This window comes from Macaca fascicularis, chromosome 3 (assembly GCF_037993035.2).
Source record: "Macaca fascicularis isolate 582-1 chromosome 3, T2T-MFA8v1.1".
NCBI classification, from domain to species: domain Eukaryota; kingdom Metazoa; phylum Chordata; class Mammalia; order Primates; family Cercopithecidae; genus Macaca; species Macaca fascicularis.
Genome location: NC_088377.1, coordinates 33,000,031 through 33,014,053, shown reverse-complemented (window position 1 = coordinate 33,014,053; position 14,023 = coordinate 33,000,031). Strand labels below are relative to the sequence as shown.

The 14,023-nt window shown below is 36.2% G+C and overlaps 1 protein-coding gene across 6 annotated transcripts; it reads left to right on the top strand.

The window, feature by feature from the left end:
• Window positions 1-13,671, top strand: RBM11 (RNA binding motif protein 11). 6 transcript variants are annotated; one of them, XM_074036542.1, is made up of 6 exons: window positions 1-121; window positions 3,450-3,612; window positions 5,019-5,091; window positions 8,075-8,166; window positions 9,939-10,038; window positions 12,378-13,671. In XM_074036542.1, exons 5-6 carry the CDS (start codon window positions 9,949-9,951, stop codon window positions 12,789-12,791), a joined length of 504 nt encoding a protein of 167 aa, XP_073892643.1. In that variant the 5' UTR covers window positions 1-121; window positions 3,450-3,612; window positions 5,019-5,091; window positions 8,075-8,166; window positions 9,939-9,948; the 3' UTR covers window positions 12,792-13,671. The 6 variants fall into 5 exon arrangements, 5 of the variants coding, with proteins under 5 accessions (XP_073892643.1, XP_005548996.3, XP_073892644.1 ...); XM_005548939.5 differs by lacking the exon at window positions 8,075-8,166; XM_074036543.1 differs by lacking the exon at window positions 8,075-8,166 and having other exon boundaries at window positions 3,440-3,612.
• Window positions 13,672-14,023: the final 352 nt, after the last annotated feature.

Genomic DNA, 14,023 nt, shown 5'->3' with positions numbered 1-14,023 from the left:
TTCATTCTACGGCCGAGACCGGAGGATGTTCCCTGCTCAGGAGGAGGCCGACAGGACCGTGTTTGTGGGGAATTTAGAGGCCCGAGTTCGGGAAGAGATTCTGTACGAGCTGTTCCTTCAGGTACCGTCCTCCGGGAAGGGGCGGCGGAGGGGCGGAGCCCGTCGGGCCGGAAGCATAGCGCGCACCTGGACCACCCGGAGCCCGGCCCCCTTCCGCCCCATCCTGAGCAGGGGTTTTAATTTGGTTTCGCTTTGGCGCACCTGTCTCCAGGTGAGCGGCTGGGGAGTGAAGTGATGGAGCATTCCGCCGTCCCCATTCCCGCTGCAGAGTCCTGGGGGTGGGCAGGGACGGGGTTCCCTCAACCCCGGTTTCTGATTAAGGGCTTTCAAGAGGCTGCCTGGGCCTCGGGTGTGCTCAGGCAGAACCGAAAACCGCCTGGTCACTGTTCGCCTAGTAGTAAGCACGCTGACATCCCGCAAAAGGAGAGAGGTCGCTTTTATAATGTTTCCTTTTACACCTTGCTTCTTCCTTCAAGTCCTTTTATGCGGAGAGTATTTTTATTCCAGCATGAGAAGTGAGATTTGAGATGATTTGCAGCCAACTTACCGTGACTGTGATCAGTTGGTTCCCTGGCCAAGGCCCTTTCATTTATGCCAAGAGGACCTTCAGAAACTTTGAGACCTCGTACTTCTAGGATTAAGCCTGCTGTGTCCTGTGTACACGCTCACTTACCGTATTGTCCTATACAGCTAGGTCTCACTTGCCAGAAAGATACCGTCATTCAGCCATTCCGCTAACCGTGTAGTGATCGGGAATTACCAAATACTAAGGAGGGTGCTGGGAATACAAATTGAAGAGACACCCTTTCATCTTCCTAAAAGGGAGAACTTAAAATTACAGATAAAAAGTGAAGGGGACATAGATAGAAAAGTGGTTCCGAGTGCGAGTTCTGAGGTCAGCAGTGTGACTTTGAGCCTGTCAATGAATTCCTCAGTGCCTCTGTTTCCTTATATGTCAAAAGAGAGTAATAGGATCTGCAGTATAATGTGGCTGTCGGAATAGATGGCCTAATGGTAAAATGGCTACAGCTGATAGCCATTTTAACTCATTTATGAGTGATATATTCATTTATCACTCATTATATATTCATTTATCACTCATATACTCATTATGATAGCCATAATAACTCACTGTTTGCTACCGCTACTACTGCTAGTGGTACTGCTGTTATTAGTGATAAGACTAACATCAAGAGAAATCAATAGTTACTTCCTCCTATCAGAATAAGGGAAGGTTCCGAGGGAGTCGTTTGCAGAACTAAATTTTCAGGATTGAATGGGTCATACGGGTTATTTGGTTGTGAAAGGACTTACTTTTGTCTCTAAACAACTAAAGCAACCCTCTTTTGATTATAGATACAATTTGGTAGAGAGGGTTCTTTCCAGAAATACAGTTTCCTTTCCTGGACGTAAATTTTTTTTTTATTATTTGAAAACTATTTTTGATTTTAAGACTTTCAGGTTCATCCTTTTAATTCATCTTTGTAAATGTGTCTCCTTTTTTATCAGCCCTAATCCATGTCAGTTTTTTCATTCAGTATCATTTAAAACTTACTATATTAAGTTAAAAAAAAAAAAACCAAAAACCGAAAGAAATATAAAGTAAACTTAGAGTTGTTTTTCTCCAGAAGACTTCTTTCACTCTGAGCCTCAAAAAAAAGGAAAGTGGAAGACTAGGGTGGGATTGCATTATCCAATAACCATTATTTTTAGTTAATCAGGACTCGATCAATATCAGTTGTGTGGATCCACAAGACTATATATTATCTTCTCATTTTTTGTAATTTCCTTCTTCCACCTAAGCAAAATGTAAATTTTATTTAATAGATCAGGTAAGAAGCATAAGTTCTTATTTTTGTCTAGATATTGAAAGGAATTGCCAAAGTGGAATTTCTTTTCCACTTTAGGCTTCCAACACCCAGCAAAACTTGACAACTATCACACTATGTATTTCATTGTGGTTTAAAAAATACTATAAGATAATGTGATTGTTGCTATAAGTCTTCATGTTGAATTTTATCTTTAAAAATGCTTTGGATTATCTAAATTTATGTCAAAATTCAAATCATGTAAGCTTATTCTGTCCCATACTGATTACATCTATTTAATATCAGTATAAAAATCACCAATTTTGTTAGTTTTGTTTATATTACAGTATATTTATCCTTTTACTGTTTTCTTTCCAATTTCTGATTGGAAATGAGAAAATCAGATTTATTATCATTGCACTTTTAATACTAGAGTTGAGATTTGGAGAAAACATAATGAATTCAGTTTCAAATATGTTGAGATTGAAGTACAAAAACATAGATGTCTCCAGGAGATGTCTCCATGAAAGAGACATAGCGGGAAAAGTAGATTTGTTGATGAGGTGGTCCTTAAAGCCAGATGGGAAGGGAAGCTAATCCCTGGGAGAGCACAGAGAATGAAAGGAAAAGACTAAATCTTAACACACAGAATTATTTTAAATATGATCATTAATATTTTTCTTGAGAGTAAAAGCAATTTTTTAATGTATGCAACTCTACAGAGAAAAATAATCAGTCATTAAAGTCTGAACCATTCAGCATTAAATCAGTTTTTGTATTTGTAAGTGCCTCCTCCCGTCATTATCATGGCTGTGATGTAATTTTTTGTTAGTTGTAATTGACAATTTTCTATGATATTTGGCTCTGTGTTTTTAAATCTTCATTGCATATTATAGGTTTTTCTGTCAATATAATCTGAATATTTATAGTTTATATTTTATTCCATTTTAATAACACACCATGAAATAATATCTCCAGTTGTTAGATTTAGAGTCTCTAATTTCTCACACTTACAAATAATGCAATATACTTAAAAGTCTTAAACGTATTTAAACATTTTTCCTTTGGAAATTTACCAAATGGAGTTTCCAAATCAAAATGCGTAATAAATTTATTTATTCTTGTAAAGATATGTAATCTTCATGACAGAAAATTTAAACTATGATATAACATTGCCAGCTTTTTTGAGGATAACTCAACCAAAATTGAATTTCTCATTTCAGTTAATTTTTGAATTCAACACTGTGAATATATATGGAGACAAAGTAGTATTTTAATCTTAGATTTATGTGTTTTCTAAATTGGCTTATTAAGCCTCACAGAAGGATAGTCTACCATTTCTTTTACAGTTTGAAACTAATACCTAGAATTTCCTGTTCTTAACACCATGCATGTTTCCCCAGTGAGCCAGAAAATACAAAGAAAGTGTGAGGAAGTGTAATATTTATTATTAGAAAGATACATTATCAGCAGAGCCACATAAAGATATTGCTAACACATTTCTTTAGTCTAAAGTTGAATTATTTGAGTATGAAAAAAATCTTTGGATTTATGAGAAAATAATTTTTAAGTTTCTTATAGGCGGGGCCACTAACCAAAGTGACTATATGCAAAGACAGAGAAGGAAAGCCGAAGTCTTTTGGATTTGTCTGCTTTAAACACCCAGAATCGGTGTCTTATGCCATAGCTTTGCTGAATGGAATTCGTTTATATGGAAGACCAATTAATGTGCAGTATCGATTTGGTAGGTCCTGTCACTGATTAATCTTCAAAGTGTTTTGTGGTTGGTACTATTCTCAGAGGTGTAAGCGATTTGTTTCCTATATAGTGGAAGACCAAAAAATAAAAATAAAAAATAAAAGTACCATCTGGTCACTGTTAAATTTTCTCAGAACACATGTCTAATTCATAATGTTATATAGTTAATTAGTCTTGACAAACCTATAGCATCTTTTCTAAAAATAAAATGTAAGATACTCATTTTAGTATCAGCCAGCATATAGCTATGATGGTTGCTATTGGCCCTTATAAATTGATCAAATCTAAATGAACTGGGGTCACACAACTGTAGCATTTATATAACAAGAGTATTTACTAATCTTGTCACTGCTAATGTATGGTATTGAATCCGTACTCTTTGGAAGATAGAGAGAAGGCATTAGTCCATCTGGGGAAACCTTTCTATACATGTTGCCCAGGATTTTAAGCCCCTGTAAGAGCAAAGTGGCGAAAGGCAACTGTAGAGTTACCCTTCCTAGTGGTGGAAAAAACTTCCTGACATGAATGACTTCAGCACCTTCTCCTGCACACATGTCAGGAACAGATCATTCGTGATTTAGCTGCCCAGAGAATGTTATAACATTACTCCAGCCCTTTCATGTTTCAGGATACTAACAGAGGCCATCTGTTAATTCTTGCAATATGTATGCTGCCTCCTCTAAGTGGTTCAGGCTTACTGATCTATCACTTGTTGGTTTTTAAATTCCTCTTGCTATACTAAAAGCAAACAAATAGTAATAACAAAAACAATGCTTTCTTGCAAAGCGAAAGTGCATCTTTTTGCATTTTTGTTTCTTTTTTTCTTTCTTTCTTTCTTTCTTTCTTTCTTTTTTTTTTAATACATGGTTGCATCATGCTCTCTGGTACTTTCTGGTTAACTTACACAGCCTGGTATTAGGTTGGTGCAAAAGTAAGTGAGGCTTTGCCATTACTTTTTAATGTCTGTAGAATAGGCCAGGGTATATTATGTTCTGTCACATCATGTATAAGGTTGAATTGGCTTTTGTCCATGAGGGTTAAACTCCTGCCTTGTACACTGGAAGCAAATAACATTTGTTTATTTGCCATTTTTAGTTTACAGGTGTCTAGAACAAACCATCATGTATCTTACAAAGTCCAATGTCAGTGTCATTCTTATTTACAGTCATTGATTTAGACAAAGCTTGATTTTAATTCATTGATACATAGTACTATAAACAATCTGTAAATATGATTTGAGAGGTCAGATATGCATATATCTTCTCTGAGTATAGAATTTTTAAATCACTACTATGTCCTAAAATATTTTGAGTCATTTTATGGTTTAATATTAGAACTCAAAAAAAAGAAAAATGCACCGTGAAGTAACCTGTTACTCTGTTTCTTTTAAAGGGAGTTCTCACTCTTCTGAACCAGCTAACCAAAGTTTTGAGAGCTGTGTTAAGATAAATTCATACAGCTACAGGTAATTTTAAAAATATTCCTCATTAAAGGTGAAGCAAATATGTTCTTATGCTAAGAGGAGTTTTTATATATTTTGGGCTATTGTAAAACCTTACTTTTTAGGCATAGGATAAAATTAAGGAATATTTGTTTTTCTGAGCCCATGAAAAGTGATAGAAAATATTTTCATTTAAAGTTCAGTCTTAATATTTTCAGTAGTAGGGGATAGAGACTTACATTTGTAGTTTTTTTTAAATAGTTTTCCACATGCTTTTCATAGCTGTTCAATCATTTAGACATACAAGGTTTCATCATGGATCATAGAGAGACTGTTATTTATGCTTCACATTTGAGTCAATGGAGTTGCAAAAGTTAACCAGTTCTTAAGGTTACAGGATGATAAAGTCCTAGCTTTGAAACTAAGCCTTCTGGCATTAAGCCATTCAATTAATTATTTTACTCTTTGAAATAACGTCTCTGTGTTAATTTTCAAACTCTTCTAGAATTTTGTATAGCCTGAGTTATTGATGCAATCGTAGCCTCCACGTACACTATCTGGCAAGCTATCCCAGAGGTCATGAAACTGAAAGGCTCCCACACTAAATGAAAATGTTCAAATTACACTTTTTTTTTACATCCATTCTAAAAACAATGAAAAGCAAGAAGAAAGATATTGGATAACTTAGCACACTTAGGAAAAGGTGCAAGCAGGCAGAAGGACCAACTAGCTGAGTTGTGGTTACACTAATAAACACATGCCCTGTTTCTCTCTGCTGTATCAGCCTCCCCTTCCTGACTGCAGTACTTCTGCAGCCTCTCTAAGTAGTTCAGGCTTTTTCATGTATCACTTGTTGGTTTTTAAATTTCTCTTGCTATGCTAAAAACAAATATGAATAACAAAAACAATGCATTCTTGCAAAGGGAAAGTGCTTCTCTTTGCATTCTCTTTGCATTTCTTCTTCTTTTTTTAATGTTTGGCTTCATCATGCTCTCTGGTACTGTCCGGTTAACTTACACGGGCTGATAGAATAGGTCAGGGTATATTATGTTCTGATACATCATATAGATGTATGATGTAGATATCTATATCTATATATAGAGGAGAGGAATAGATATACTCTATTCAGAGTAGAGATATAGATCTACATACCTCTATATAGATATTATATATAGAGAGAGAAGTATTGCTCTACTAGCTTGTTTACAGTCTATGATAGACATTAGACATGTATATCGTCCATACTGCTTTTTTTCTTGTCTTCTTTGGCAGAAGTGAATATTCTCAAGTAAACTAACAATAGCTGACCCTTTTATCCCTTTGTGTTATATCAACCCTCTGAACATAGGAGAGTGGCCCCTCGGGACTGTCAAATATGCAGGGTTACCTTTCAGAGCAGTATTGCACCCCAGATAAAACAGTGTGCTCCTTGTCTTCATTCACCCCAACTTTTCTACATCAGTGAAATCAGAAGTTAGGAAAGGAGGTGGTGAAATTGGATTGCCTAAATTTGCATGTTGGCTCTGCCACTTTATTAACGTCAGTTAACAGTTTATTAACAGTCCGTTAACACTGTTAATAAAGTAGCAGAGGCAAGATGCAAATTCAGACAAGAACTGGATATGTTATTTTACCACTCTGTTCCCCATCTGTAAAATGAGGATAAAACTTTAAAAGGTTACTGTGAGAATTGAATTTTATAATTAATGCAAGGTGCTTAAAAGACTGAGCATACAACGTTCCGCAAATGTTGGCATAAAGGGGGATGTATTACTTTGGTGGGGGAAGCACTATATAGACTCGTGTGTCGAGCCACGTATATAATGTAAGAGCTTCTTTCTTCTACTAGTACCAAGTGGGAAAAGAGATCTCGTCTTCCTTGGGAGTTAGAAAGGAACAAGCTATTGGTAAGATTTAGACGGAAGAGAAAAGACTAGATGGGCACTAGAATGTAGCAGGAAAACTCTGATATTTTCTAGTTATGTTTGGTACACTCACCCTAAGTCATCACAACTTCTAGAGTAGACAACCTGAGTTATGTGTATATATTGGATATGACATTTCATTAATAATACTTTATTCTTCTAATATTTCTGATATTATAAAGAAAGGATAAAAAAATGGGTTATCATGTCCCCAAAGTGATTTACAGAGAAAAATGGTGCTTTTTTAACAGTCTTTGCTCTTCCTTGGAAATGGATTTTTATACTTCTTGTTGTTTCTTGTACCTTCTGCTTTTATGAATATTTCCTGTATTCGTTTGCTAGGGCTGCTGTAACAAAGTATGACAGAGTACTTGAGCAATAGCTGTTCATTGTCATAGTTCTGAAGGCTAGACATCCAAGATAAAGGTGTCAGCAGCATTGTTTCCTTATGAGAGCTATCAGAAATCATCTGTGTCATGCCTCTCCCTCAGCTTCTGGTGGTTTGATGTCAGTCGTTGGTGTTTTTCAGCTTGTAGAAGCATTGCCAAGAGATCACCTTTATCACATGGCATTCTTCCTGTGGGCATCTGTACTGTAGTTTGAATGTGGCCCTCAAAAGTTCATATGTTGAAATTTTGGTCCCCAGTGCCGCAGTGTGGAGATGGGGGACCTTTGGGAGGTGACTGGGTCATGAAGGCTCTGCCCTAATGTATATTTTAATTCATTCATGGATTATTGGATTAATTGGTTATTGAGGAAATGGGTTTGTTATCACAAGTAGATCTGTCGTAAAAGCCAGTTTGGCCATCTCTCGTGAGCTCCTCCTGCCTGTGAGGACTTCTGCCATATTATGACATAGTATAGCTTACTGGAAGCTAACCATAGCCACCTTCACCAGAAGCTACCTGATCTTGGACTCTGCAGCCTGAAGAACCACGAGCCGAAATAAACCTCTTTTCTTCATAACAAACAGAGTACCTGTTTGTTATATGATACCAGTTTGTTATAACAAACAGGTATTGTGTTGTAACAACAGAAAATGGACTAAAACAGTCTGTCTTCAAATTTCCCTTTTTTATCAGGATACCACTCATACTGGATTAGGGACCCATCCTGTTCCAATATGACCTCATCTTAACTAACGATACCTGCAATGACCCTTTTTCCAAATAAGGTAACATTCTGAAATACTGGGGTTTAGGACTTAAATTTTGGGGAGACATGTCAGCCCATCAGACTTCCAAATTTACATGCGGTTCCCCTATGCAGACAACTTTGCATCCCCTGAGGAAAGACAGTGGTTTTATCTGCAGCTGTTTTCATCATGGTGCTAATATCACCACTTCTGCTACTGAGTCATATCTTCCCCACTCGGTAACCTCACTCTACCTTTCATCTTGTTCCTTGCCGTCACTTTCCCCACATGCGTTCTGGTCTTCCTGAGCACTCTCTCCTTAACAGGCTGTTATATTTTTCTCTTTCTGTTACTGAAAAATCTTTCATCCTTCACATCCTTTCTTCCCATTCTTGCCTCAAACTCATTGTTATATAGAAGCTGCTCTTTTTGAAGGTTATCGGGTACCTTCTGACCAGCAATTCAGAGGACCCAGTGCTTATCCAGTTTACTCTCCTGTAACAACAGACACCTAATTCTTTTCTTAATGGAGTTTTTGCTTCTGCTGCCTTTCTGTAGTAGTGCTCTCACCACTTGTAAATGGGGTTCTGCCTAGCCATCTGACTGCTTCCTGTCATTCTCCTTGACTCATCTTTGTCTCCACCTTCCTGTGCTAATTTTAGCCTTCTTCATGGTACACTTCCTATCCTAAGAATTACTAATATTAGCATTAAAATTAACAAGTAGATTATTTAAGAGTAGCCATAGAATCTGGCTAGCATTTGTAACCTCTCCATAGAAGCACATATAACATTTATAAATGTATACATGAAACTTTGGTACAGTTTTTAAATTAGGTGTTTCATTAATTAATGTGTGGAAGACATCAGCAAATGTGTTCATGTTAGCATTAGCAGTCGGTTTAGGAAAGAGCATAATTTTTATAGTTAAACAGTAAAGGTATCTTTAAAAATAAATGACTGTAATCCCAGCACTTTGGGAGGCCGAGGCGGGCGGATCACAAGGTCAGGAGATCGAGACCACAGTGAAACCCCGTCTCTACTAAAAATACAAAAAATTAGCCGGGCGCGGTTGTGGGCGCCTGTAGTCCCAGCTACTCGGGAGGCTGAGGCAGGAGAATGGCGTGAACCCGGGAGGCGGAGCTTGCAGTGAGCCGAGATCGCACCACTGCACTCCAGCCTGGGCTGGGCGACAGAGCGAGACTCCGTCTCAAAAAAAAAAAAAAAAAATAAATAAATAAATAAATGAGGGTGAGGGGAGGGAACTTAGAAGACAGGTCATTAGATGCAGCAAATCACCATGGCACACGTATACCTATGTAACAAACCTGTATGTTCTGCACATGTATCCCAGAACTTAAGGTAAAATTTTAAAAAATTAAGTTACATTTTAAAAAACTGATGAAAATTCCTGGCTTCTTAAATTTTTTTTATATCTGGAAAAGATTGAAGTGTACCCTTTGTAAATACTAACAACTTGCTTTGCTCTTTCAATATCTAAGTATTATTCATCTTTATATAAATAGAATACTGTCCAGCAATTTTCTATCGGAAAGCCAGATTTGACTCTAAGTATCAAGGCTTCAATATTTAGTAATTGATTTATTGCTGTGTCACTGTGTTATCAGTAATAATAACTGATTATTTGTGTATGTGTTTAAGGTAATTAATTACTCTTTAACTGAATGCTGTCCGATAAGCTTGCCTTCTCTATCTTTGTAATTATGAAGAACTTACATTTTTCTTAAGAGAAAATGACATTTGTAAGAGGAATTTTAAGATTTTATTACTTCTTCTTTCATGTCCTCAAAGGAATGAAGAAATGGTGGTGGGCAGATCTTCCTTTCCCATGCAGTGTTTACCAATTCATAATACTTCTTTACCTCAAGAATATTTTCCCTTTCAGAAGATGGTAAGCTTAATATGCATTTTATTCAGTGTATAATATGATACAAACTATGAAGAACATGAAGACTGTTTGTAACATACGGTGCCCAAATCTAAACTGGGATGAAGGCACAAGATGTCCCAGCACTGTCCTCCAGTGCTGTCCTGCCCTAACACAATCATCCTAAATTTCACTTCTAACGCCTTAGCAAATGGCCACGGTGTCAACAGAAAAGGGGTGGATGGCAGTGACGACACACTGCAGTCCAAGTGAAATTTGAGTAGAGAGTTCTAATGTAAATGACTATTTTAAAAGGCGTTTGCAGTGGCTGGACGTGGTAGTTCACACCAGTAATCACAGCACTTTGGGAGGCCAGGGCAGGATCAGTTGAGGTCAAGAGGTCAAGACCAGCCTGGCCAACACAGTGAAACCCTCTCCATCATAAAAATAGAAAAAAGTAACCAGGTAGGGTGGTGCACACCTGTAACCCCAGCTACTTGGGAGGCTCAGACATGATTGCTTGAACCTAGAAGGTGGAGGTTGCAGTGAGCCAAGATTGTGCTCCAGCCTGGCCAATAAAGCAAGACTCTGTCTCAAAAAAAAGAGAGAGAGAAAAAAAAAAAGATGTTTGCAGAATTGAATAATTTCAATAATTTCACTTAGTGAAGTATTTTTATATAATATCATCAGTCCCAAATAGATTGCTTTTGGACATGGATTTTGAAAGTAAATTTCTCTTTTTAACTAAAGACAAAACTATATGAAGGTTCTCAATTGGTCAAGTAAACTAAATTATTTCCAGAGACTACCAAAAATTGGTTTTGACCCAGAAATCTTAATTATGGACTTCATTGTGAAAGGGGAACTTATTTTTTTCAATTCCTCATAAATAAGAAATTGAAGTCCAGGGTTGTTAATCAACAGTCCCAAGATTTTCAGCTTGTTAGTGACAGGTGTAGGACTAACCCAGGTCTTCTGACTCACATACTGTTATTTTTTGCAAATACCCAACGTATACAGGAGGTTGAGATTTGTTAAATATCCATCTTCAATTTTTAAACCGAAAAAAATTTTCCTGTAAAATGATACTTTTAAACTTCTGGTAAAAAAAAAAAAACAAAAAAACAAAACAACAACAACAACAAAAACCTTTTCTTAATTATGGTAAAACATTAGTAAGCAATCAGTTCTCATCTGAAACTCTAAATGTCTTCATCTGAGCATTTTTTATCTTTTGGTAGAGATGGGGTAGGAGAGAGACCCAAGTTCATGGTATCTCTATTAATCTTTAATCTGCTTTGAATAGTTAGAAATTTGAGTTAAGAGCTTGTTTGTTTTTAAAGGAAGTATCTCTCTGTCTAAACAATAAATAACTATGCTGTACAATATGGGGGCAGTTAGCCACATGTGCACCTAGGAAGCTCAGTTTTAAAATTTTATTTAATTTTAATTAATTTAAATTAAAATTTAAAACCGCTACTTGGTTCAGTTTTCAGAAAACTTTTAGGTATATTTGAAACAACTTGGGCATGTGAGTATATTTTTTTCAACTCTAAATTTGATGTAATCTAAATTCAGATCAGGTATTTTCAAGAAAAATTTAGCATTCAGATTGCGATATGCTGTAAGTATAAAATATGCCTCATATTTTGAAGACTTCATGTGAAGAAACAGTGAAATATCTCATTAAGTTTATGTTATTTACATATTAAAATTATATCATTTAAATTGATATATTGGGATAATAAAATACATTGTTTAATTTCACCTGTTTCTTTTTACTTTTGTATTGCAGTTATTAGATTTAAAACTACATGAGGGCTGGGCACAGTGGCTCATGCCTGTGATCCCAGCACTTTAGGAGGCCGAGGTGTGTGGATCACCTGAGGTCGGGAGATCAAGACCAGCCTGACCAATATGGTGAAATGCTGTCTCCACTAAAAATACAAAAATTAGCTGGGTGTGGTGGTGTGCGCCTGTAGTCCCAGCTTCTTGGGAGACTGAGATAGAAGAATTGCTTGAACTCAGGAGGTGGAGGTTGCAGTGAGCCAAGATTACGCCACTGCACTCTAGCCTGGGCAACAAAGTGAGACCCTGTCTCAAAACAAACAAACAAACAAACAAAATACTATTTCCATTGGATAGCACTAATCTGTATTGTAGTGAGCTATACACAACCTCAACTCTTTATATTGGCCCTTTAATGAAACACCTACCTTTTTACTATGAGAGATCACTGTCTTTCTTATACCAAAACACAGTTTAGTTTATTCATGGCTATTGTATAATACATGTAAACTGTTAACTTTTTTCCTTAACCTTTTGGATTTGCTTTGGTAGATGAATGTCTTTTGTTTTCACAGCAGTGGCATGCGTATAATCCAGTGCTGCAGCTTCCTTACTATGAGATGACAGCTCCACTTCCTAATAGTGCATCTGTGTCTTCCTCACTGAATCATGTTCCAGATCTTGAGGCTGGACCCAGCTCATATAAATGGACTCACCAACAACCAGGTGACTCTGACCTTTATCAGATGACAGCTCCACTTCCTAGTAGTGCATCCGTGTCTTCCTCACTGAATCATGTTCCCGATCTTGAGGCTGGACCCACCTCATATAAATGGACACACCAACAACCAAGTGACTCTGACTTTTATCAGATGAATAAACGAAAGAGGCAAAAGCAAACAAGTGATAGTGATAGTAGCACAGACAACAACAGAGGCAATGAATGTAGCCAAAAGTTCCGAAAGTCTAAGAAGAAGAAAAGATACTAGTATTACCTACAAATGAAACTTACCTATACTGATCTTAGTTCTCTTATGAAAAAAATAAGATGTTATTCCATCAAATAACCAATGTCATGGCTATCTTGTCTTTTGAAATATATAATAATAAGACTTATCTCTGGTTGCTGTTCAATTTTTGCCTTGAATGACAAAAGCTTTCTAAAAATAATGTAATGTACCACTTTTTGTATTTGTCATGATATTTTTGACCCATTGGCAATAAATAGACTATTGTCATTTTATTAGTACCAATGATGACATTTCACCAAACTGTTAATCAAAAGTCACTTATTGAACACATTGATAAAGCACCACGCTCCCTTTAATTATACCCTGTAACCAACACACAACTGCAAATAGGCTGGGATTCAATGTGGAGTGGTGGATTTCCTGAAAGAAAGTCGTGCAGATATTTAAGGATTGCATATTGTTCCTAATGAGGATGTAATAAGACATTAGTACCCCTTTCTTTTAGTATCTAAAGATGTTTCTGAGCCATACTCTTCTTCAGGCTTATTTTATAAAGCGAGGACATATGATAATGATACCAAAGGAAAGATAATTCTCATGAAACCAACTTTTGGATCATTCCCTTTTTATACAATTGTGTATTTATAGGGATACCTGCCTCTTCTCATGTATTAATTGTATGTCATTAAAATAAGTTGGCTATGTCAGTGTGTATTATTCACCTCTTTTGCTAGCAAGGTTTGAGATGATATATTAACATATATAAATCATGAAAATGAGCAAGTAAATAGAATAATATTTTATTAATGTATGATATGTAATACTTATTGTCTAAATCAAGTTTCCTATTTTTGGTTTATTTATTTTAAAAGAAAAATAAAATGTGTTGTTTATTTGAGCATTTTTGTTTATAGCTCATTACAAACTAGAGTGATGAAAATATGTATTTACTAAAGCTAATTGAAGGAGTCATGCAACTCAGTTGGGAATTAACCACCCAATTCAATAGTAAAAGCCATGCTTGGATGTTTCTTTTGCATGTTGCCTAGCATTTTACAGATATTTATTATTTTTAAAAAAAAAGATATGTTTTTAATGAAGGGAGTAACTGAATTTTAATCTTGGTTATAAATATATAATATAGTGATGTTTGAAACATAAATATTAGTCTATTTCTAGCTAATCAAAATGCAAAACAATTTTCCTTTTGTAGCTGATACGGTTTGGCTCTGTGTCCACACGCAAATCTG